Consider the following 27548-nt stretch of genomic DNA (forward strand, 5'->3'; position numbering starts at 1 on the left):
TCCAGAAAAAAAAGTAAGAATGTATGATGGCACTGTTGGGCCTATCCTTTTACAGGATGAAATACAGAAATTTATGGAAATAATTGCTGCTGTGAATAATTACAAGTAATAAGGGATCAAAGAGTGAAAATGTACACAAAAAGGCAAAGACATAAAGATCTCAGCAAAGAAAAGAAGACTGAGTGTTTGGTTATATTGACAAAATGGACAATGGTCAACTTGAACAGGAATAACTTTTACTTAATTCTCTGTTAATTTAAAAAAAAAATTCCCATTAGACAAAGCCAAGCTGGATAAAAAATGCAAGGCTCTTATACATGGGGAAAATTGGTAACTAGAAGTCCTTATCATAGTCCAAAGTTACAGGAATCAAACTAAATAAAAGAACTGGGAAACCACAATTTACGTGCGAAGAACATGTTGAAATATTAGGCTTGCTTGTATAAACTTTTGGTATCATTCTCCTAACATTCTTCGTCTCTAATTTGACACAAAAACCTATAAAAGTGTACACAGTTTAAAAGCATACATACATGTAATTATATAAATAAAACATGGAAAATATATATACATAAAACTACAAAAAGTTACACAATAAAAGACAATCATGACCACTTTCTGTGAATGATACCTAGATGTACTCCACAAAAATCATTAAAGACAACTATAAAGGTAATATTCTATTCCTTACACAAAGTATCGTAATGTAAAATCTACAAGCAAAATCTGAATGCAATCATCTACATTTATTTTTACTTCAATCTTTTCTTTGCTACATCTGCCACTACCTAACAATTAGTCTGCAATTCAAATATATTTTACACAATCTGCTTCTTAAACATTTCAATAAACATGACATTTTTATAATGTTAGAAGTATGTTATATATATTAACCAAGTAATTAGGTAGCTATATTCTACCCCTACCACAGCAGCTTTGAGAATTTGAAATTCGTGGTAATGCGCTAGTATTTAAGTGTAATTGATACGCTCCGGCCCTTACGGGTATGGATAAGTACAACACAGCTGCTGAGCTCAATTCATTTTTGCCCTACGTCCATGAGAGGGGAGGGAGGGGAGGGGGGGGAGGGGGGGGAGGGGAGGGGAGGGAGGGGGGGGGCCTCCGATTCTGCAACTAGTACTTGGTAAGTAGGCAGTTCCAGGTTATCAGCAGTGGTTCTGTTCTGATGGCTTGAAAAGAGAAAACTGCAAATTTCTTAAAATCAGTGATTTTCAGTACTGATTTTGGTGCCAATAACTAGTTAAGGGCATCTCTGTTGAGTATAAAGATACCATTATTTTCTTATTGGCAACAATAACTGGAAATCAGCGTAATTCAGTGCAGAAAACTGCCTCTGCGATTTTCAGCATTGGACAAGTCTCATAAAACAGGATTTCCGATAACCTGGGATTGCCTATATAGTACATAAAACTTAATTTTATCATACAAGTGTCATTTTCATATACATAAGTAACTTGCCCGGTAATTACATAGCTGAATCCAAAATTGAAAAGAGGTGGGTTTCATGGACACGAGGAATTTCCAAAATATGGACGTCTGCTAGCATTGGTTAAAATGCTTGTTATAACCTTACCTGGTAAGAGAGCTACAGCAGGTAATTACTGCCTCTGGTTGGTGCTCATCGAAACCTGTAGCAGAGCAGCAGTAGAGCTGTAGAGAGGCCCTACTTCAGTGGAATCTCTGTAGACAAAGGTTGGTATGTAGACAAAGGAATATTCCAATCGCTATAAAGCATTAGTAGAAGTTATGCAGCTCAAGGAATCATCTGATAGCTGGCATAACTTGAAAAAGTCCCCTTGCCCTAGATGCAGTACTAACACAGAAACAACAAGACTAAACCACTACACCAAATCAGAAAAACCCCTATCCCGGTACATAGTATCCCCGGGGGCTGCCCAAACAATTTGACCACTTATATTCAAAGTAAAAGAGAAGAAGGATAGAAGCATAGCTCCTATGCCTCCTCCGACAACACCATGCCAGCCACGGACATAGGACCCAGGGTATAATGCAGTTCTCAAACACCGTCCTCTATTTCTCTTAAGTAATGCTTTGCAAACATTGATTCGCACTACCAAAACGTTGATTGGAGGGCTGATGACAGTCATATTATGTAACAAATCCTCTCAAATCCTTGCGTGTGACTCCGAGATGACGCCTCTCAAAAAGAACGACAATGCATTCTTAGAAAGTAGCTTGGACGGATTCTTCACAGCAACAGAAGTTACTAGGGGGACCTCTGATCATATTGTTTCAATCTAGGTAATACCTCAGTGCCCTTACAGGGCAAATTGTTCTCTCCTCTTCTGGTCTAAGAATTTGCAAAAAATTCTTGATGACAAAAAAATGGGGCCAGGACTTAGATGCTCGTTCTTGGCCAGACCCCAAAGTGAATGGGCAGACAGCATCTCCTTAGGAGGAACCAACCCTCTTATCAATGGCCTGCAGCTCACTGACTCTCTTGGCTGTTGCTGATAGTTTTCCTAGTCAAACCCCCTTAAGTAAATCAAACGCGGCTGTTCAAAAGGAGGGCGTGACAGCCACTTGAGGACAACATGTAAGTTCCAGGAAATTGGCGTAAGCTTGGTGATGAGCAGGTGTCTGATACAAAACCTCATCTGAAGAAGAAATAAGATGAATGAAGAGCACCTGAAGGGTCCTGTGATACTGCAGGAGTCCTTTGAAGAGGCCCATAATTACATCCAGGCATCACTGAATGGGATCCAGCAAAGTATCAGGTAATACTGTGTTATGTAATCGAAGAGGTACCTCTGGAGCACTTGGTGTGCAGCAGGCTCCGAGGGAAGGCAGAGCGCTCATGGGGCGCCAAATGTTCCAAACATGGTGCCACATGTTGTCATATGGTGCTGAGAATACTGGGAGTGAAGTCAACTGCTTGGTCACTGATGCTGGGTGCTTCTGTGACTTGGAAGGGCGGTCAGGAGACGAAAACTGGCAATCTCCTGTTGGGTGTTTGGGAGAAAGATGCTCCAAGCTTACCCAAAAGCTACAAGTTAGACATGGACTAGTCTCAGGCTCCCTGAAACACTTGCAAAATTTTACCAGGTGTCGTGTTGACCATTTTAAGTATTAAAGTGTAATGACACTAGTTAAAATTCTTTTTGTGTTACATGACAAAGGGAAGAAACAAAACCCAAATGTAGGCTTAAGAATAAAATGGACAACTCTTGGTTACAGAGTCCCACCTACAGAATCTGGAGAGAAACATGGTTCCGGATTACTCACAAATTTAATGAACATTAATTGTAAGTCGTAATCTCTTACGCTGAGACTGTGTCTATTGAACCTGATTATCTGATAAAATCCCAAGTGAGGCCATGTTTATTAATAAAGAAAGACAAGCCTGCATATTTTAAGTATTATCCCCAAATTAACTTGGCCTTTGGAATACTGTCAACAGGCCAACTTGAACCAGTCATTCAGCAGAAAAGACTCTTGCTCCTAAAATCGCCACATTCTACCTATGGGCAACAAAATCTCTGACAATACTTATGGAGCACAGTACACTAACCAAAAGCACACTGAACAGCAATACCTTCTCATACATACATCTTGAAGGAATTTGCATATCTGAGAATGTACTGGTATGAGGAATTCATTTCTGCATGTCTATCTCAAGTCTGACCATTCTTTGGAAAGGCACAAAAATCAGGCTAAAAACCAAAAAGTATGGAGACAGACACTTCATGTTATTCAGTCTCAAAAGGCCCAAGAATGAAAGCCTATCTCCAACTGCTTATGGAGCTGGAAAGACAGAGGTAAAATCCCAATGAATTACCACCTGGTGCATTCACCTCCATACACAACCTCCTACTAAAGAAAGACTTCTGCTGAAGAAGACAAGGAACAGATATAGGAGATCAAATCCATGGAGGGCAACCAAAAAGAATAACTCCCCTTCACCATCTCCACCACGTAAGGTACTGGTTCCAAGTCTCTACAAGCATGCCAGGAGGTTTGCAACTCTCCAATCTCCTAGAACCTTTCAGCCGCACTTATCCCCGAAAGGTATAAAACAAGACTGTATTAATAGATACTCCCTTATCGTCTTAACCTGAGCAGCATAAGCAGACAGAAGCAAGAGTGTTCTAATTTCTTCCATACCAAGTCAGCATGAGAACATTAGTCTGCAGTATCAGAAGTGAGTTAAAACGAAATCTCTTCCTCGTTAAAATCCCACTGGCGCCTAAAACCCTAAAGCTGGCTTCATAAACTCACTAGGTTGGCACCTCCACTTCTCTAAGCTTATGCAGAGAAGTGACAGCATGCTGAGTAAAAGAAAACAACTCAACAAGCTAGACTGAGACTCCATTCAGCACATCTAATACGGTCAGTCTCTAATTTGTCTCTCCACAGAAAAGAGAAAGAAACCGAACTTCCTGCTGAAGAAGGTTTAAGCGCCAATAAGCTTTTGTATTGCAAGAGGTGGTCTCCAGCTGTCTGCTACTTGATAAAAGAAACATGAAGGCAAGTCACGGCAGACCTAAAGGGAGCTTTGTAAGACCGAGTACCAGAAAAGTTACGAAACACACTCTAATTGAAGGAAAATGCTTATGTTCTCTTTTCCATATATCTAATGGGTGCTGAAACACACTAAGACAAGCGAGTGACCTCTTCCCTCAACAAAATGAAGATACAAAGAAGCGAAATGTTGCAACAAACGCTGATCAAACCGAAGGAGTTTCTCCCATTCAAAATTTTCTGCTGTAGGGCGACATGAGGAGACAGCTGCCGACTGTTTTGCATCCATTCCATGACTCGAAGAAAGGACAACAATCTTAAGTGACTCACAGATTCAGTTGCATACACGAGTCAACTGGGGGAAAGAAAACGAGGCATAAAATAAAATGGGAAAGATTGGGAGGCAGGGTGAGAGGAGTTACAACAACTCTCCCGACTCATTCAAAAGCGAATCAATATACTGGAAGGCATTCCCAAATGATACAATGTTAGGAAGCTAGAATAATATCTAGCTTGGAAAGAACTGAAGATACTACTGAGAAACAATAATTGAGGCAGTAGTAAGAGATTTGCCGATATCTGAAGAAAAAGCATGCAAAGAATGACAAGTGCATTTCAACAGAGAAATAGGAATAGGCTAGAAGACGAGAATTTACAATAAGCAAAATATGAGATTGGTTAAACTGTCGACTGAGTTAACGTAATATTTTGTGTTCCACTACAAATAGAATAAACTCGCTACAGACACATTATTATCTCAATAAAATTGTCCACACCTACCTTACTAATCCTATGTGTGCTAACATCCTCAAACTAGGTGCTGATGATGGCAGAAAATGCACATGGAGCGAAGATTAAAGTTTACCAAAACAATCCTAGATGAACACGTTGAAGGAGACTCAGTCCGTGAAAAGGATGAAGTAGGTATGGGAGAGCACAGAACCCTACTGTCCCGAGAACTGACCCGGCTCCCTGGTAGCTGACTCTTTTGCAAGGCACACTATCACAGGGCAGTCCAAGGCTTGGGCTACATACAGACGAGGGCACCAACATCTTACTTCTACCATGGGAATGCGAAGAGAGCTCACACTATGGAGGGATTCTGAGCGTTTCCCGTCATGAACTCGATTAAACAGCCTCAATACTAACACTAACAAAATGCCTAGCATGAGTAGGGATAGATGCAGATGAAGGGACATTAGGTTGGATAGAACTGATAAGTTTAAGTGCTGATCTAATTGCTTTTGCATTCTATCAGCTTCCCTCCTTTCCTATATCTGACATATTCAGGCATAAAGTCCTCTGAACAATCCCCTACATTCCTCACATATAGTTCCAAGGTCACACTCTGTACTCCTGCATCTGGTACAAACCGAATGTTGATCTACTTCAAAGTCCAACAACCTGCTTACAAGAAAATCATTCATACATAGCCTGAATGTTTTTGTTTGTGCTTCCAATAGAAGCCATCCTAGGAAAATGAAATTACAATACAGAAAAGAGCTAAAACCTTCGAAACACATCAGGTAGAGAACAGGTGAACTAAACAGTCATCTGGGTAGCCATTCAATTTTTGTTTGAATGTTGACTTGCCTAATCCGTGAAGAGACATGCCTATCTAACTTTAATAGTAGGTAAGCTTCATCTCAAATAAACAGTTCTAACAGAGCCTAGCTAAATGAAAATATAGTGCGCATGCTAGCAATATTAATGAATATGTCACTGAATGGAGACAAAGAGCAACATGCCGGTGAACAAATCCAAACCAAGGCTGCACGGAACACAAGCAATGTTCATTCGCTGAGTGGCAGGAGTGAATTGAGCTCGTCAGCCACATTGTAACTCTGTACCTGTAAGTGGGCAGAGTTTATCAACTACACTTAAACAACATGTAGTGTCACTGGAAAATTTAAAATTCTAAAAGCTGATGTGATTAGGGGTAGAATATGGCTGTGTAATTACTTGATAAGTTGCTTATATAATATAAGCCCTTCATCAATATCAGATAAAGAAAATAGTAATGAAAGGCCTACTGGACAGGAAAAAATTTTTCTCACAACCCATGAAGACCTTTTATTGAGACAAAAAAGTTTTGTAATGTTTTACCATGTGCTGACTTATGTGTGATTTCTGGCTAGCTCGATATTTGCAAAACTGACATGCGAATGGCTTTTCTCCTGTGTGAATCCGCATATGCTGATTCAAAGAGCCTTTGTTAGCACTGCTATAACTGCAATTATCACATCGATATATTTTTTCTAATGGCAGATGTTTCTGCATATGCTTCTGCAAGTCACTCCACACTTGAGTTGAGTAACAGCAGAATGTACACTGATTGGCAGGCTTTACCTGCTGTTCCTTGTTAGCATCATCTTTCTTTGGGAAAGCAATCTTTGCGGTTTCTTCTGTCGCATTAGTGCTTGCTGAATTTGAAGTACTCACCACTGAGATGTTAGATTTACTATTTCTTGATACCTGTGTAGGAATACCATCCTTGGTAGAGCCTGACATCTTAGTAGAACTCGGATCAGTGGGACTTCTCACCACTATGGCAACACTATCAATAGAAGTGCTCTTCAAGCTGTTGTTTCCTGCTGCAACAGCAGAATCACTGGCAGCCCCTTTGCACTGCGATTCCACCTGTTGAGATTCCTTGTTTCAATTACTGCTGCACTCTAACGTAACGACAGATGGCATCTAAATACTGTTCTAATTGCCAATTCATGAGGTGAGGGAGTAACTGATATGGTGTGCATCTCAGAACATCTACACAAAGTTTAATCATACAAATGTAAACATGTAAAAAGACAAATTTTTAAATAAATTTGTATTTTTCATAATTAACAAACCTGAGGGTTTAACATTAGGATAAATCTAGTGCCAGCTGGAAACCGGTAAAGTTAACAAAATTGTGTAAGCAAGGGATTACTATTGGCAACCTGTGACCATGCCAGTTTTCTTTCAACCCAGGTTAATTGTCAGGGGAGATAAAAAAAAGAAAAAAAGAAAAGAAAAAGAGAACAATTATCTCATTCACTTCCCTTTCATACCCTTATCTTGGACCATATACAAACTGACCTGCCAGGGGCAATGGATGAGCTACACAACTTATTGAGCAGCCACCAATAGACCCAATGAAAAAAAAAGTCCAAGGATCTATGGCCAACATCCTTCAAGTAGAAGGAAGTGAAAGTGGTTTGTCATAACCATGAACCAGCTCTCAATATTCCATGAACAGACATATTCTTCTTAAATGTCAAAGAAGAGCTCAAGACATCTGATGTCATGGGCTCTTGCCTTCACGACATTAGCTGACTCTTGATTCTACTGAATGTGCATTCCTGATAGTTTCTCTTAAACCAACTGTATTCTTGGACACTTCTTTCTTGACCCAACCTGTGCAACAAAAAGCCCTCGACATCCTGGTCTGAGATGCTGAGTTCTTTTTAAATAAGCACGCAGAGTTCTGACAGGACATAACAAGATTTCCTCAGGGTCATTATCCACAAAGTCTCCCAGAAAAGGAGACAAATCTGTCATCAATAATTGCTGGATTGTGTGTCTTAGCAATGAACTCTGGAATAAATTAAAAAACTAAAGACTTCCCCCATAAAGACTTCCCCCATCTAGTGAGTTTTACATCATATGACAGACCATGTAGCTTTCATATCCTTTTCGTTGATGCTAGAGTTGGAGCATAAGCATTTCTTAACACTATCTTCATACAGACAGTCCCCGGTTATCAGTGGACTCAGTTAATGGCAATCTGGTTTTATGGGGCTTGTTTAATGCCATAAAATCGGTGATTTATGGCACCATAATGGGCCAAGTTTGTTATCGGTGCCATAAGGTGCGGATAATAGTTATGGCGCCATAACATACCTGACAGAGGAGACATTAACTGAAACTTGGCACCATAAATCCCAGCATTAACCCCAACGAGAATGGAACCACCGCTGATAACCAGGGACTGGGTATATTCATTATTGCCAGGCTCTTGAAACAAACTTTGCAATTCATAATTTTGAGACAAGGCATGAGCCTTGAGATTTCCAAACTAAAACCAATAATTTCTGATGAATTTATATACACATAATTTCAGATGAATTTAAATAGTATACATATAATAAATGTGTATGTAACTTCTATCATGAGAATAAAATTGATAAAAGACCAAATACATTAGGAAAATACTTTAACACAAAGGACAAATCTCCTGCTTTCCATCATTTTACTTTCACCTTCCTCATATGCGTAGGCAACCACAGCCCCAACATATACATGGATAGGTATGTACAACGAATAAAAACCTTTCAACTGGTTTGCATTGCTGCACAGGCAGGAAAATGGTAATGTTGTTAATAGTTTAAATAGTACACTAATAAAAGGGTACTGAGAGGGATAGATGAGGTTAATCATGTTGGGGAAAGAGGAAGAAGAATGGGGAGGGCTAGGGGAGCACTCATCTGCTTGGGAGCTTTCACATCCATTATAAGTTCAAAAGCAACATCATATACAAAGTAATTTTGTTTATCATCTGTGAGTAGCTGACACAGGTGCATCGTGACTATGTTACAGAGGGTTCTTGGCTGCAAGAGCACTCATGTTCTTAGGATCTTTTGCAACCATACTGACTTCTAAAAAATAATATCACATGCAAAATCATAGTTTATTGTTTTCAAGTGGCTGATAGAGGTGCATCATGACTATGTCATAAAAAATTCCTTCTCTAGTTTGCCGCTTCTCTCAATCCCTTCCTTCTCCCCAACCTCCGATTCATAACTCTAATGGTAACAATAAATTTATGAGTGCTTAAATTTGGAATCAAAAAGAAATTTTCGGTTAAATATAAGAAATTAGTATATTTCCTGGCACCAAAGATGCTCTGAGTTTCAACAGGCACCGTACTTTTTACTAGGGCAACTTTGAAGATAATCATACAAAGGTGGCAACACTCAACAGCTGATTGCTTTGTTTTGGTTGATGTGTGCTGTAAATGTTTGAATATCTCAACTGTGACTTTGGCTACTATAGTATATTGATTATTGTTTGTATGGTGTTCTCACGTTGAATGGAACCAGTGCGTATTCAGCAATGGGACCAACGGTTTTACGTGACTTCCAAACCACGTCGAGAATGAACTTCTATCACCAGAAATACACATATCTCACTCCTCAGTGGAATGCTCGAGAATAGAACTCGTGGATACTGCGGACTCACACATTTGCAGATTTCTCTCAGAACATTTCCCCCTTTATTCATGGAAAATTTGCCTATTAACAGTATTTTCCTATGAAAAATATCCAGAATTTCCTTTTCTTTTCTTTTTTTCATCATAAAATGCACTTTTTGCGTTAAAACTTATAAAAACCAAGTATGAAAATTTTTAGTGAGTTTTTTCTTGAGCTTTAAATAACAAAATAGGCTGTTTTCAGCATTTCTATAGGGGTTCCAACTATTTGTGGGGGTGAGGGGGGAGGGGGTGTCTGGTACACACATCCACCCATGAATACAGGGGGACCACTGTGAATAGTTGTATTAAGAATAATGATGATTTTGATAAAAATTCCTGTACTGTTATCATATTGCATGTATTATCATATTACATTATATGAACAGAGCAATGATGCGCCATTTGCATATATATATATATATATATATATATATATATATATATATATATATATATATATATATATATGCAAATGGCGCATCATTGCTCTGTTCATATAATGTAATATGATAATACATGCAATATGATAACAGTACAGGAATTTTTATCAAAATCATCATTATTCTTAATACAACTATTCACAGTGGTCCCCTGTATTCATGGGTGGATGTGTGTACCAGACACCCCCTCCCCCCTCACCCCCACAAATAGTTGGAACCCCTATAGAAATGCTGAAAACAGCCTATTTTGTTATTTAAAGCTCAAGAAAAAACTCACTAAAAATTTTCATACTTGGTTTTTATAAGTTTTAACGCGAAAAGTGCATTTTATGATGAAAAAAAGAAAAGAAAAGGAAATTCTGGATATTTTTCATAGGAAAATACTGTTAATAGGCAAATTTTCCATGAATATATATATATATATATATATATATATATATATATATATACAGGCGGTCCCCGGGTTACGACGGTTCCGGCTTACGACGTTCCGAGGTTACGACGCTTTTTCTTAAATATTCAATGGAAAAATCCGTCCTGGGTTACGACGCTTGTTCCGAGGTTACGACGCTGACGCTTCCGACGCTCCGAGTTAACGACGCTTTTAAAAAACGCATACTATGATAAAAATCCTTTATAGTTTAGCACAGTATATTAATAAAAATAAGTTTCTGGTTAGATTACAACAAAAATTTTGAGATGATGATGATTTTCGACACTTTTTATGTTGTATTTTTCTATGTTTTTTAGTGACGCCTCATATGCGGAACTAGTTTCCGAGCGAATGAATACATACTAGTTTACATATAACAGTCCAAAAGCGCAAATAATGAAAAAATCATTGCTTGTTTCCAGTAATAATAACAAAACGAAGTTTCTGGTTAGATTACAACGCAAATTCCAAGTATCCAAAGAGAGACATTATCCAGTAATTTGATCAGAGAGAGAGAGAGAGAGAGAGAGAGAGAGAGAGAGAGAGAGTCTTCCGACGCTCCGAGTTAACGACGCTTTTAAAAAACGCATACTATGATAAAAATCCTTTATAGTTTAGCACAGTATATTAATAAAAATAAGTTTTCTGGTTAGATTACAACCAAAAAATTTTGAGATTATGATGATTTTCGACACTTTTTATATTGTATTTTTCTATGTTTTTTAGTGACGCCTCATATGCGGAACTAGTTTCCGAGCGAATGAATACATACTAGTTTACATATAACAGTCCAAAAGCGCAAATAATGAAAAAATCATTGCTTGTTTCCAGTAATAATAACAAAACGAAGTTTCTGGTTAGATTACAACGCAAATTCCAAGTATCCAAAGAGAGACATTATCCAGTAATTTGATGAGAGAGAGAGAGAGAGAGAGAGAGAGAGAGAGAGAGAGAGAGAGAGAGAGAGAGGCGTCTTGGACAGAGAAGTGTTCGTTTCGTTAAACGGCCTCTGACTCATGCCAGTAAATGTTTTGTTGATACTAATAATATAAGCCTATTTAAAGATACGTTTACTTTAATTAGTCTATATGATACGTAAATAGTAATCAACTGTTCTTGTAGCCCTCAATATTTGGCAAAATCGAGTATCTAAAGAGAGACATTATCCAGTACGTAATTTGAGCAGAGAGAGAGAGAGAGAGAGAGAGAGAGAGAGAGAGAAGACGAGAGAGAGAGAGAGAGCGAGAGATGAGAGAGAGAGAGAGAGACGCTTTGGCAACAATGGTCTCGGGGGTTTTTATAGCTTCCTTCTGCTTGATGATCGTGGATATTGTAGAAGGATTTCAACCATACTCGTTTGCCAAATCGACGATACGAACGCCACGTTCATGCTTTGCTATAATTTCATGTTTTGCTTCCATCGAAATCATTTTCTTGGGTTTTTTCTTATCACCTGCTTTGTCTTTAGCTTTGAGACCCATGGTTAATAATAAAATAGACAAAATAACACGAAAAATAGGCGCAAATACAACGAACTAACTAAACAACGACGTGTTAACATGCAGCACCAACAAACAAACAGACTGAACGCCATTTATCGGTCGCCTATACAACTAACACTCATCGCAAAATCGTATCTCAAATATTTCGTTGTATATCAAAGCTTGTATTTTCGCAAATTTTCTGTTATATCTCAAAACATTCGTATATTAGGGCAATCGTATGTCAAGTTTCCAATGTAATTTGATCAGAGAGAGAGAGAGAGAGAGAGAGAGAGAGAGAGAGAGAGAGAGAGAGAGCTTTGGCAACAATGGTCTCGGGGATTGACGTAACGTTTATTTTCTGAACAGATAGGACAGAGAAGTGTTCGTTTCATTAAACGGCCTCTGACTCATGGCAGGAAATGTTTTGTTGATACTAATATATAAGCCTATTTAAAGATACATTTACTTTAATTAGTCTATATGATACGTAAATAGTAATCAGCTGTTCTTGTAGCCCTCAAGATTTTGCAAAATCACTCCAGGTTGTACATAAAACTTCAAGAATGTAGTGTCACCAGTGGATTACAATAGTTTTTACCTTCAAGAACCAGCATTCTTTTATGAAAATAACTCCAGGTTGTACATAAAACTACAGGAAACAACATGTAGTGTAACCAAAGGATTACAAGTAAGGTTTTTTATAACTTTTTATTAGTTTAAGACATATTTCCAAGCGTCGTTCCGGCTTACGACGATTTTCAGCTTACGACGCGTCTCAAGAACGGAACCCCCGTCGTAACCCGGGGACTGCCTGTATATATATATATATCTATATATATATCTATATATATATCTATATATATATATATATCTATATATATATATCTCTATATATATATCTCTATATATATATATATATATATATATATATATATATATATATATATATATATATATATATATATATATATCTGTTAGGTTATGAGTTTGTTTGATTCAGTGTAAAATCGATGTTGGGAGTATGAATGTAATACCAACGAATATGAATTAGCTACTGTCGCATATATAATATAAGCTGGTTTGGGGTAATTACATTTGCTTCATGTCTACTACAATTAGAATCATAATTACCTGATCTGTTATCTAATTGCAACTACAACTTCAATTACAAGATGGGGAACAATATCAAATACAATCATTGGTATAATTTCACAATTTTAATATTTCAAAATTGTAATTACAGCTACAAATACATAAATGAAATTTATTGCTCAGTTACATTTTGCACACCTATTTCCTTGGGGGGGGGAAAAAATTAAAATGCAGATAGTTGCAAAGCAGACTTTATACTTGAGTTTGGTGTCCTTTTACAATCAATTTCTTCAATAATTGTAAGTTATAACTTATAATACCTTTAGTATAAATAGAAAACAAACATCTAAAATATTTTAGACCTCCTGCAAAATTTGTGGTTAACATCCTATGATTTGCCTAAATAAATTGTTAGTATGTGTACTGTGTTGAAAATTGTAATGCTTATAAGAAAATAAAACTGAAATGCAAAACTCAAATATTGGAAAAACTTATCTGAAAACCTTTTTGCACACACACACACACACACACACACAAAAAAAAAGGAATAAATATTTTTAAGAATTGGTAGCTGGCTTGTAAGATCCTCCCTTTAAGGGGACCGCCTCAGTTGGGGGGGAGGGGGGAAGGGGGGGGAGGGAGGGGGGAGTAGGGGGAGGGGGGGAGGAGGTATCGGAATATTGCCTGGAGAAATTATGTTTTGCTACCCATTTATAAGTCACCTAATGGAAAGTTACTACAAAAAGTTTCATAAATTTCTATCCATTCGTTATATTAATTTTTTTCCCGATTTTTAGATGCATTGCTTTAAAACCCTAAGACTTCCTTAGTTTTGAACTAAATTTTAATAACTAAATCAATTAATACTCACAAAGAGTTGCTCTATCCAATGAATTGAGAAATATTACAAAAAATAAAATAAAAAAATTCATCAATATAAAAAAACCTTATTTTTTTATTTAATTACTTAATTCAAAAAATCATAAAAAATAGAAATTGGAATAATTTGAAAATTCTTCCAATTCTTTCGATGTAGAATTTATCAAGGATTTCAATTGTATTTGAATTTTGAAAATAGGACAACAAATAAAAAAGCCTTAGGGTTTTAAAGCGACCCATATACTGAAAAACATAGTTTTGAGATATTGCGTGTTAAAGTTTGCGTAATGAAATTCTCAGTGAAAACCGCATAGGCATCATTATAAAAATTTACTTAAGCTTGATTTTCTTATTCTAACGGCATACTTCTATGGTATCTGGTCCCCCCACTTTAAAAAGTGATATTAAACCCCCCAAGGGGGTGGATATCATGAGGCACCACACCACTCATTGTCGCCAGCTAGGCCTGGGAGGTGATGAATGCACATGCTTCATCTTCGTGTTCTTTCTTGTTATCTCTCTAAGTCTTTCTTTCAACCTTTCTCTAGCTAATGTACGCTCTCTTGACTGCTTCTTCCTTGTCATTTTGATGAATAAACAAGAAAAAATGCACTTATATATAAAGAGTACTTGACAACTCCAGCTCAGAAGTGAACGGTATGGTTACATCAAAGGTATGCGGGTTACTGATGTGTTTGTACAGCTGCTCGTCCTGCCTCTCCGCTTCAGAAAGCGTAGGATGGGGAAAATGTTGTACAACAAATATGATTACCTATGGAAAATTTATGTAAAACGCAACGGAACAAAAGGATATCAAAACATCGTATTTTTCGTGATATTTTCATTGTGGATACTTTCACAAAAAATCATTTTTGACCCACTTACAGGTTAGCTACAGCACTAATATTTTATGTCTGGCGGTGCCACACATCAATGTTACCAGAAATGAGTAAACCTCTATTTCACCCACCGACCTCAAAATTGTTGTATTTCAGGCCTCCCAACTGAGGCGGTCCCCTTAAACTAAATTGGGTAATGACTCAAAACACCTCTCTTTTGCATTTGATTGAGAGTTCTCGAAAAGTAAGAGGCCCGCTCTAGCATAACAATATCAAATGAAGCTACTTTATTATTTTAATTTTGCAATTACAATTACAATTACCATTAAGTATAAATAAAAAACAAATGCAATTACAATTAACTTAAAAATGTGTAATTAAAAACATTTCAAGTAAATTACAATTACTCCAAGCCTGAATAAAAGGTAAGTGTTTATTTGTAATTGGTAAAGCTCTCTTAGATATATTCAACCTAGGTTAGAGAATTCGTGAACACTGTTATCGAGCTAATTTTATGAAGCAGTGCTCAGCAAGTCATTCAGTTCTCAATATAATATTAACAGGAACAGTAATTACGTGAGTACGTATATTAAATTTAACAGTACGTAGTATCTTTATTTCATACCATAATTATTATGTCCCCTAATGGCTAATCCTACAATCAAGGAACAAAGTATTGTCTTACTCGACTTGAAACAAAGTCTGAATCCCAAATGAGGTGAGGCCGTCAGCAGGATTTAAAAATTTTTAAATAGATAAGACTTCACAACCAAAATCTGGTGCTGCGAGGCCAAATTATCACTTTACGAGACACAATGGCCTCTTGATACAAGCCATTGCACATGATGTTGGTGTCCCCCACCACAGTACGGATGTGGATGAGAAGGTGGGAGGAGAGTGGCAACTTGAAAAAACTTGCGTAAGTTGTAAATGGTGAATGATGGGTGAATAAGAAGGAATTATGTTATGTTACATTGTTCATGTTTATTTTATTTTGCTTATTGATGTGAAAGTTTCTTTCTTAAATCTATTTCGTCTACTATAATTTTGGTTAGACTACAAATATACACAGCCATTCCAACACCACCGACCTCAACCATGAACAAAGTTAGATAGTCATTTGAGTAGTCTTGCCATAACTAAGCCTATAAGACCATTTTATTTGTACCCACCCCCTCACATTGATTGTGCGTTTTATGATAGACATAGTTTACATGCTAAATGTCATTTCAGTTATGTCTCAGGAATGATTTACAGTTAATAATCACCAACCAAACTGAGAATATGGAATATGTGATTTTGATATGCTTTTGAAACCAAAAAACATATGGCCTTGTTTACTAAATTATGATCAATCCATATCATACAAAATTCCAAGAATCTAGAATTGATTGCAAGGAAAACCACTCCAGCTGAGAATGACACCATTGTCAGGACAGCTCATGAGCAACCCTTAATCAAAGCCGAGGTCATTTGTAAAGACTTTGGATTAGAGGTGCCATCGATGACAGTATGACGTAGACTCCACGTTGCTGAGATTCATCACAGATTTCCAGCGACGGAGGAACTCTTGACGGAGCAACATAAGGCGGGAAGGCTTGATTTTGGGCAATGTCATACTGACAGGGGTATGGACTTTTGGGGCTGGGTCACCTTTACTGACGAGAAGTGTTTCTCATCCACATCGCATGGGAAACTGCATTGTTGGCGAACAAACAAAACTCGGTATGCTAAGCAAAATCATTACTTGCATCAATTATTAATTGCCTTTGTCTTTATATTACTCATTAATCATCAGATTCTGTTCCATGGAAATGGATTTTCCAAATATATAAAGGGAGTAAACTTAAATAAGAGTGTTATTTCTGAGATTCACATTTAGGTTAGGGACAGTGGCATCATTTGCTCATTTTCCTCAAATATTTAAATAGAATTCTTTCAGTGTTGTTCATAACTGAGAATTTAATATATATTACACACCATTTTTTTTTCTCATTCAGATATGAATCCCATAACATTGTTGAGACGGTTTGATCCGGCCGTGTCTCCTGCAACGGTATGGATGATGTGTTCCATATAGAGGGATGATTTAAAGCAAAGTATGTTGAGCTGCTGCAAACCTCCTTCTTGCCTTCGTTATGAGAAAGGAATTTTCCCTTCCCACCAGGGCCCATCCTGTTCATGCACGACCGGCATCCCATTCACACTCCTCGTGTTGTTCAAGAGTGGTTTGCTGGACAGGATAACCTGCTTCTTCTTGAAGGCCGAGCAAAGGAGCAGATATGAATATGATTGAAAACATGTGGGCCCAGGTGGTGAAAACATGGAAAATGGAACATGAGAGAACAACACAGCAACTCATGGTTCACATTAATGCTCAGTGGGAAATTTGTAGATGGAGACTGCAGCAATTTCTCAACCTTATTCATTCGATGCCCGACAGATTGAGGGAAGTGACTGAGAGAGAAGGTGGATAGTCAAGGTATTAGACTGTCTAATTAATGTGATTTTTTTTAATAGGATATAAAATGTTATCATTTTGTTCTCACTACTAGTTATTTGATTATGTTTTCATAAACATAATTCACGACAAGATTTTATTATAACCATGATATTCTTGATATAATGTTCAAAGTACCTATAAACAAAACTAAATTGCATAATGCCTCCATACAATGACTGGAGTATTGCTGTAAACTTTCCTGCTCACTCAGGCCCCATATGTATTTGATGTCTCTTCCTAATCACTGTTTCTTGTTAACAACACTGAATTATAGAAATGGATGACTCGCCGAGCACCGTTTTCATACAATGAGGTCAGTAACAGTATTGCCAGACTGCCTTACCTAAATTTCGTTCACTGTGGTGTGGCCGGTACAGATATGGTACGTAACCAATTTTAGTTTTGTGATAAACCTATTGGCTTCTTGGAGTCTTAAAATAGTTTTCGTCATTTGAAATGTAATGCTCTATGTCCTACTGATATTTCCAATGTATTTTTGGTTAAAACCTATATTATATTAACAAAAGTAGAGATGTGGCATATTTTTTAGCCGTTGTTATTTCTGACTATAGGGGTCATATGCTTTGTAAGATTATTTAAAAGGTAACTGTCAATTAATTAGATGATACTCTCTCTATGTCAGCCACTATAAGGACAGCCCAAATGCCTTCACCTATCACCTGAGGCCAAGGAAATATATGGGCTATAATATATCAGTGAATATGATATTTTTATATACAGGTGGTCCCCAGGTTACGACGGGTCCGGCTTATGACGTTCCGAGGTTACGACGCTTTTTCTTAAATATTCATTGAAAAATCCGCCCTGGGTTCGACCTTGTTCCGAGGTACGACGCTGACGCTTTCCGACGCTCCGATTTTTACGATGCTTTTAAAATACATACTATGTAAATAAGAATCCTTTATAGTTTAGCACAGTTTCTCTCTCTCTCTCTCTCTCTTTGTATTTTCCAACGAAAATAATCACTATACAGGCGGTCCCCGGGTTACGACGGTTCCGGCTTACGACGTTCCGAGGTTACGACGCTTTTTCTTAAATATTCAATGGAAAAATCCGTCCTGGGTTACGACGCTTGTTCCGAGGTTACGACGCTGACGCTTCCGACGCTCCGAGTTAACGACGCTTTTAAAAAACGCATACTATGATAAAAATCCTTTATAGTTTAGCACAGTATATTAATAAAAATAAGTTTCTGGTTAGATACAACAAAAATTTTGAGATTATGATGATTTTCGACACTTTTTTATATTGTATTTTTCTATGTTTTTTAGTGACGCCTCATATGCGGAACTAGTTTCCGAGAAGAATGAATCATACTAGTTTACATTATAACAGTCCAAAAAGCGCAAATAATGAAAAAATCATTGCTTGTTTCCAGTAATAATAACAAAACGAAGTTTCTGGTTAGATTACAACGCAATTCCAAGTACCAAAGAGAGACATTATCCAGTAATTTGATGAGAGAGAGAGAGAGAGAGAGAGATAGAGAGAGAGAGCGAGAGAGAGAGAGAGAGAGAGAGAGAGAGAGAGAGAGAGGCGTCTTCCGACGCTCCGAGTTAAGGACAGAGAAGTGTTCGTTTCGTTAAACGGCCTCTGACTCATGCCAGTAAATGTTTTGTTGATACTAATAATATAAGCCTATTTAAAGATACGTTTACTTTAATTAGTCTATATGATACGTAAATAGTAATCAACTGTTCTTGTAGCCCTCAATATTTGGCAAAATCGAAGTATCCAAAGAGAGACATTATCCAGTACGTAATTTGATCAGAGAGAGAGAGAGAGAGAAGACGAGAAAGAGAGAGAGAGAGATAGAGAGACGCTTTGGCAACAATGGTCTCGGGGGTTTTTATAGCTTCCTTCTGCTTGATGATCGTGGATATGTAGAAGGATTTCGACCATACTCGTTTGCCAAATCGACGATACGAACGCCACGTTCATGCTTTGCTATAATTTCATGTTTTGCTTCCATCGAAATCATTTTCTTGGGTTTTTTCTTATCACCTGCTTTGTCTTTAGCTTTGAGACCCATGGTTAATAATAAAATAGACAAAATAACACGAAAAATAGGCGCAAATACAACGAACTAAACAACGACGTGTTAACATGCAGCACCAACAAACAAACAGACTGAACGCCATTTATCGGTCGCCTATACAACTAACACTCATCGCAAAATCGTATCTCAAATATTTCGTTGTATATCAAAGCTTGTATTTTCGCAAATTTTCTGTTATATCTCAAAACATTCGTATATTAGGGCAATCGTATGTCAAGTTTCCAATGTAATTTGATCAGAGAGAGAGGAGAAGAGGAGAGAAGAGAAGAGAGGAGGAGAGAGAGAGACGATGAGAGAGAGACGAGAGAGAGAGAGAGAGAGAGTAGAGAGAGAGAGAGAGAAGAGAGAGACGCTTTGGCAACAATGGTCTCGGGGATTGACGTAACGTTTATTTTCTGAACAGATAGGACAGAGAAGTGTTCGTTTCATTAAACGGCCTCTGACTCATGGCAGGAAATGTTTTGTTGATACTAATATATAAGCCTATTTAAAGATACATTTACTTTAATTAGTCTATATGATACGTAAATAGTAATCAGCTGTTCTTGTAGCCCTCAAGATTTTGCAAAATCACTCCAGGTTGTACATAAAACTTCAAAGAATGTAGTGTCACCAGAGGATTACAATAGTTTTTACCTTCAAGAACCAGCATTCTTTTATGAAAATAACTCCAGGTTGTACATAAAACTACAGGAAACAACAAAGTAGTGTAACCAAAGGATTACAAGTAAGTTTTTATAACTTTTTATTAGTTTAAGACATATTTCCAAGCGTCGTTCCGGCTTACGACGATTTTCGGCTTACGACGCGTCTCAACGAACGGAACCCCCGTCGTAACCCGGGGACTGCCTGTAATTCTCTCTCTCTCTCTCTCTCTCTCTCTATACTACAAAGATGTATTTTTTTAGTATGATAAATAAATGATTTACTATTTTCAAATATTAATAATAATTTATACAGCAATAATATCAATTCATTAAAGAAAATACCATAGTGAATTAGTAAGATTTTAGCTTATATTTAAAAAATTATGGAAGAATGAAGGAATCCCAGTCTTCTTGAAGTAACTTCCAGTAACCTTTTCTCGAGATGCAGGTACTAAAACTGTCAGCTATATATCAAGTTCTCTCTCTCTTTTACCGAGATGAAAGAATTTTTATGGTACTAGTATGTAAAATGTTTATTGATAATTTCAGTTATTCTTTAATAATAATAATAATAATAATAATAATAATAATAATAATAATAATAATAAAACTTTAATTACAAAATTCATAATGGTCGTATTTTAAAGAGATGAAAATGACCTTTCCATTTCACTTGTAAGGATAATTCCTCTTTCTTACTGAGATGAGAGAATTTTTATGCTAGATGCACGTGTTTATTATATTTTCAATAATAATAATAATAATAGAAGTAGTAATAATACGATAACTAATTTCAAAAGAAAATTCTTCCCTTTGTCTTTTTCTGTATCAATTTCCCCACCTCAACTCGAGTGACACTCAAGCTTAACAATGCCATACATGGTCAACGAATTTTAATGGTTTTATGTATCTCTCTCTCTCTCTCTCTCTCTCTCTCTCTCTCTCTCTCTCTCTCGCTCTCTCTCTCTCTCTCTCTCGCTCTCACTCTCTCTCTCTCTTACTGAGATGAGATCATTTTCATGGACGTGTATGTAATAGTTCCCATCATTAAATATTTTCCAATATAATACTATAAGTACAAAATTCATATCTGAGTATTTTAAATACAATAATCATTCCATTTCTCTCTTTTAAATACTGTAAAGGACAACACTCTCTCTCTCTCTCTCTCTCTCTCTCTCTCCACCACAAGATACTTGTCATACATTTGGTGTTTCTATTTCTTCCTTTTATCTCTCTCGCTCTCAGCAAAAGAATTGATAGACAGACAAACATAATTGCACAGTCCTCTCTTTCTCTCTTCTCTGGAGAAATATATGTATTTATGGGAGGGGGAAAAAGTTGCCTACAGATGTTCATTTCAATCTATTGAAACCTAAGGAGTTATTTCTCCTATTTCTCTCTCTCTCTCTCGTCTCTCTCCTTCTCTCTCTCCCTCTCCTCTCTCTCTCTCTTGTATTTTAATGAAAATATACAGTAATTTGTGTAAATACACAGTGTTGCACATGAAAAAAATAAAAAAAGTAAATTAGTGATAATTTTAGAGATACGGCCCTAAGAAAAATTGCAAATTAGTAGTGAAATTTTCCGTGGACATGTTTTCAAGAACGTCGTTCCGGCTTACGACGATTTTCGGGTTACGACGCGTCTTAAGAACGGAACCCCCGTCGTAACCCGGGGACCGCCTGTACACGTAAAGTTTTATTAATATACTTAGCTAACGATTAGCCTCGCATGGCACCCTGAAATTTAAAAAAATTTGAGGGCAAGTGACTGTTGCAATGTGTGGGTGACAGGTCCCACCCACCGCAGCGGGAACTCGCGAACGACATTAGCCGATAGCGTCATTCTTCTTTATGCCGACAGCTGACAGGATGTAGTCGCCTTACGATACTTATGTTCATGTTCGCCGCTTTCTAGTTGCCTGAAGTTGGTGATGTACTCACTTTACCTATTTTCTTTATGTACTGTTGTATTATTTTGGTTGACTTTAACTCATTAGTTTCTTTCTCTTAGTTAGTTTATCAGTATGACTGATTCTAGTACTTCCAGTCTTCGCTGCAGCGAAGGATACAAGAATAGACTCACCTTTTAATGTTATTATCTTTCTTTTAGGATCATTTGGCATTGATAAAGCCAAAAAAATAATTTAAATTTCTCATAACCTGAGGGAATAAACCTGTTTACAAGTACGTAGTATGTAACTTCCAAAAAATGTATTCCTGTAACTGGTGTTCTGAAGAAACTATCAGTTATTTATCGCCAATAAATGTGTGGTATAAGCACAATTTTTTCTAGAAAATTCCTTGACACTTTAGGATATAGAATTTAATTGATGGTGTATGAGTAAAGTTATGGATGGATTATGCATTTTAAACATGGGTTTTGACGAACTGAACTTGATATTTTACGAAGCCTTATGTTAAAAAAGTTTTTGTATGTTTTGCACAAGCTTTTTATTGACAAAAAATAAATAAACATAATTGTTAATTAATCCTAGACTCAAGACTGGCAATGGCACCAGGGCCAGAAGCACAGGAGCTGAGCACAAGAGTGTGTGGAGGGATAGAAGGACTAAAGATGGGAATGGGAGAGAGGTTATTTTCAAAAGTAGAGGGAAGAGCAAGACTGGAGTCTGTCTTAGGCCTAGGCAAAGAATCTCTACTAACAGAGGACCTACTTTTGGCATGAGCAGCCACCTTTCTAATCCTATTTCTCTCCAATCCAGATGTGATTCAAGTAACTTCCACCTACTTTCAAGCCAGTCCTTGCATTCCAAGCAAGTAAGCTCTCGTTTATATCTGCCCCCAAATTTATTGCACATGGTATATGGATCATAACAGTTTGTTAATCTAATCTTGCAGTCCTCGCTACAATAGGGAAGACTGGAAGGTTAGAATCCGACATAACTAACTATGTAATTAGTTAATATGAAAGAAAACTAAACGTGCAAAGCGAACTAAAATGCAACAGTCGAAAAACTAAAGAGGATATATCACTGACTTCAGCAAACCGGGGAATCACGAATGCAGGAGCAAAAATATCGGTTGCGCAGCATAAAAGAGAGTGACACCAATGGCTTCTTTGCAACAGTCACTTGTTCACGAATTTTTGAATCTAGGATACTGTGCAAGCATAATCATTAACTAAGTAATTACTTAGTAAGTTACTTATAGAAAATATACTGGTAACTCAGCTGATACATCCGATCAGAAAATATTACTTTTTAAAAGTTTTAAAAGGTAAAATAAATATGTACTACCTTTTTCATTATGTTTAAGATTTAACATGCATACTGTACTTTACTCTCTAAGTATGGGCATGTGTATGTTCAGTAAAATGTGTGTATGTGTACAAACATTCCTTTTTCATCTTTTTAAAATTATAGACTTATTTTGGTATTTAGAAAGCACTGGATTATACCTTTAAATGATAGTTTTATCATTTTAAATGCTGTTTATGACGTTCTACAGGGATGGGAGATTCTTCTCTTATTTGACAAACCACACTGTACTTCCAATTCGCAAACAAATGACAATACAGCAGACAGGAACAACAAAATTGAGTCTCAATACTTAGACAGAATTAATACAGAAGTTTTGAACCCTTAATTTCAAACCTATATGAAATGTTAATGACAGGGTGCACAAACTAATATACAATTGTCATATACGGTATGTCATAACAAGAAGTTTCCAGTTAGTACTAAATGGTATAGGTACTTCAGTAAAGGCAACTTTCATGTAATTTTACCCAACAATCTTGTAAATTATAAAGTTACCATGAAGTATTGCCCAGTACTGTGTATAGCCAGAATAGTGTAGCTTACTCAAAAACACCACTTAAACAAGGAATAGTAAAAAAGTTCACAGAATTTTCCCATAAAATTATTAATATTTATTAAATAAAAATGAACAAACTTGAAGACATTTCCCTATGTACAATAGTTCCCTTCTTGATCAATGCACTTTTCGAGCTTGTTACCATCCATCCATTCAATCCTTGTCTAAATAGCTCAGCATTCTTAGTTTGGAACCAGGTTTTAGAAGCAGCTTTGGCTTTACTGCTTTTTGGATTTTCTCTGAGTTTTGGGAACAGAAAGAAATCTGATGGGGCAAGGTCAGGATTTGAGGGTGGATGTGGTAGGGCTTTCCATCAAAATTCTAAAGGGTGGATGTGGTAGGGCTTTCCATCAAAATTCTAAAGAACATTCCTGGTTGCTCTTGAAAAATGTCCAGGGACATTGTTGTTTGTTTGTTTGGTGTTTTTACGTTGCATGGAACCAGTATGGTTATTCAGCAACGGGACCAACGGCTTTACGTGATTTCCGAACCACGTCGAGAGTGAACTTCTATCACCAGAAATACACATCTCTAACTCCTCAATGGAATGGCCGAGAATCGAACCCGCGACCACCGAGATGGGACGCTAATACCATACCAACCACGCCGCTGAGGCGCTTGGAACATTGTTGTGATGAAACTAAACTCTGCAGTGCAACTTTCCTCCTTGGTCTGCAGCCAATGCTGCCTTCAATCTTCTTGAGACCACCAAGGAGTAACTCCCAGTAACATTCCTTTGACCTTTACAAAAACTACTAATATTGCTCCTTCTGAATCCTCAAAAATGGTGACAATTACCTTCTGTGGTGACCTCAGTTTTGAATTTAACTGGTTCACAAGATCCACAAGGAAGCCATGTTTGGACTATGTATGTCTTACTCCCATGATTGTAGTATTGAGAGATCCACCATTTCTTGGTGTCATGTAGTTGATGGTATTCCCTCTCTCAGATCATCTACTATGCCTTCTCAAAAATGCTGAAACTACCTGTAAACTGCTGTTTTCTTTGAAGCAGCATCTCCATAAACATTCTGCAAAGCTTCAGTAATTTGGGGTTATCCAATCACATTTCATTCAAAATTTGATGTTGGCACTTATTTGAAAGTTGCTGCTTTCCAAAGGTCAGAAAATTATTTTAAAAGAACACCTGAACAGTCAGTGGTACTAATGATAAGTCAATGAATTAATGCAATTAACTGACCTTGAGGAAAGGTCTCAAGGACACTTTAATAGGTTTGGTTTTACTAATTTAGTGAGAAATGAATACAGGAGCAGTCTTCTGTGAACTTACTGACTTAGCCTCCTTAATCAATTTTTCTTGATACCTCAAACCAAAATCTCTATGATTTCTTTATTTGCAAAACAATAATATTTTTTTATTATAAGTACAAATTTTTCAATCACACATGTTCTGCACAAACTACCCAATTCTCAGTCTTCAAAGATGAAATGATAATGCTTTTAGAAAAAGGTTGTATATTACTATCAGCTTCTAAAGCAATGGATATCCATAACATATCACCAACAGTGACTGGAATATATTTTCATGTTGAGAATATTTCATACCAATAAAAAAAAAGTTAAACACCTAAGAAAACTGGCTTTGTGCCAATCTTCAATCAGTACAAAAGAAATATTTTTTCATGTCAACATGAGCATGAGTATGTACGCTTTGCTTTCGGATAATTATCAAAAACTTTTGTGTAAAGAAAAACCTTACTCATGATAGCATCTTCACTATCACATGAGTTATAATACACACACTTTCATTTTATGAAATGCAGCCAATGCTTGAAAAGCATACAAACATCTTCATCATCTACAACTATCATAATGAAACTAAATATTTGAATGAAAAGAAGTTACTTTTGTTTCATTTATGCATTCCTCAACCACTTCTCCAGGCACTTGACTAACTTCCCTTTTTTTTTACTTTCTCTCAAGAACAAGATAACAAATAACACCTACAGTATGTTTAGTTTAAACTGAATGAATAAAGATTTTCAAGCTTATATTCCAATGATGCAATACTCAGTACGGTCTTATATGCATGTGAACAAGATCTTCAGGAAAAAGTAAAGTTAGACAAATACGTACTAGAGTAATGCTGTAAAGGATACTTCCTCTTAGTCTTTGTGACTTAAGAGACCTGTATGCCTGTAGCCTTACATCCTCATGAGTTAAGACAGCATAGAATTCATACAATACCACCAAAGAACTACATGGTTGCTTAAAAAAAGATTATTCCATTATTAAATAGTGTGCACACTGTCTGAATGGAAAAACAATTCCTACAGTGCACAAGGAAAAATGCTGTGGTATCAGTAGTACCTGGTCGTCTTTTGAACTTAATCCATTCCCAGGCGGTTCGAAGTACAATTTGTTCGAACATGGAAACACCGTCCCCTATAAAGAAATAAGTGGAACTCAGGATAATTCGATATCGCAGTAAATATCCAAGACTAGCCCTTTTTACGAATTTTTTCTATTATTAATGTGTTCACAAGTTAAATTAAGAGTGTAAAGTAATGAAACAGTACGTTATATGAAGTAAAATTTTCTAAATTTTATTTTTCTGTGTAGGATTTACAAACTGTTTGGTAAAAATGGCGCCGGCCAGCTGGGAGATGGAGGGAGGAGATGGGAACCCATTGAGCAAACCGAATTCGTTGCAGCATGCAAAGGTTGATGATAAAATCAATTTTATTCACATATTAACCCTCTTAAGCTGATTGGACGTATTAAACGTCAAGATAAATTGTCTCCCGGGTGCCGATTGGACGTATTAAACGTCGACATAAAAAAAGTTTTTTTAAAATTCGCGGAAAAATACCTATAGGCCTACCAGCCAAAAACTTTTGAATCACGCACCTTGGGGGATGCTGGTAGCTCACGGATCATGGCGTTGTTTTGTTTACAATCGTTACGCAGGCGCGCAAGCGCGAATTTCATTCTTATCGCACTAAAAATTATCAGTGACATCTCAGAAATTATTTCGTCACTTTGACATAGTTTTTGCACCATTTTAAATTAGCCATTACATGGAGTATTATATATGAAAATGTGTGCAATTTCATGTAAAATACAACAAAACAATACTCATGATTGTAGCTTTTATCAGTTTTGAAATATTTTCATATAAATAACGATAAGTGCCAAAATTTCAACCTTCGGTCAACTTTGACTCTACCAAAATTGTCGAAAAAAAAACAGCCATAATTGATAAGCTGAAGAAAACTCTTATATTCTAGTAATGTTCAATCATTTACATTCATTTGGCAACAAATTGGACGTCTCTAGCACAATACTTCGATTTATGGTGCATTTATGAAAAAAACTTTTTCCTTACGTCCGTGCGGTAACTCTTCCGATAAATTTTTTCATGCGATTGTCGTAATGTTTGCACCATTTTAAATTTCCCGTTACATAAAGTTTTATATATGGAAATGTGCGCAATTTCATGCACAGCACAACAAAAAACAACCCATGGTTGTAGCTTTTATCAGTTTTGAAATATTTTCATATAAATTTCACTCTGTTGAGGCTGTCATTTTCCTTCAGAGACTCCGTAAA

At 36.7% G+C, this 27548-nt stretch overlaps 1 protein-coding gene across 37 annotated transcripts in view; it reads right to left on the reverse strand.

Moving 5' to 3' along the window:
• The window catches only part of LOC135225753 (zinc finger and BTB domain-containing protein 24-like), a 526510-nt gene that overhangs the window by 276718 nt on the left and 222244 nt on the right, over positions 1 to 27548 (reverse strand). For 3 of the 37 annotated variants that reach the window (XM_064265155.1, XM_064265154.1, XM_064265153.1), the window contains one exon: positions 1121 to 7143. The exons of 33 other annotated variants lie outside the window; for them this stretch is intronic. In XM_064265155.1, the coding sequence (XP_064121225.1) occupies positions 6577 to 7143 (567 nt within the window). In that variant the 3' untranslated portion in view covers positions 1121 to 6576. Of the gene's footprint in view, positions 1 to 1120; positions 7144 to 27548 lie in introns of those variants that run through there. One more of the 37 variants, XM_064265152.1, reaches the window with a different exon arrangement.

Source organism: Macrobrachium nipponense, chromosome 13 (assembly GCF_015104395.2).
Source record: "Macrobrachium nipponense isolate FS-2020 chromosome 13, ASM1510439v2, whole genome shotgun sequence".
NCBI lineage: Eukaryota > Metazoa > Arthropoda > Malacostraca > Decapoda > Palaemonidae > Macrobrachium > Macrobrachium nipponense.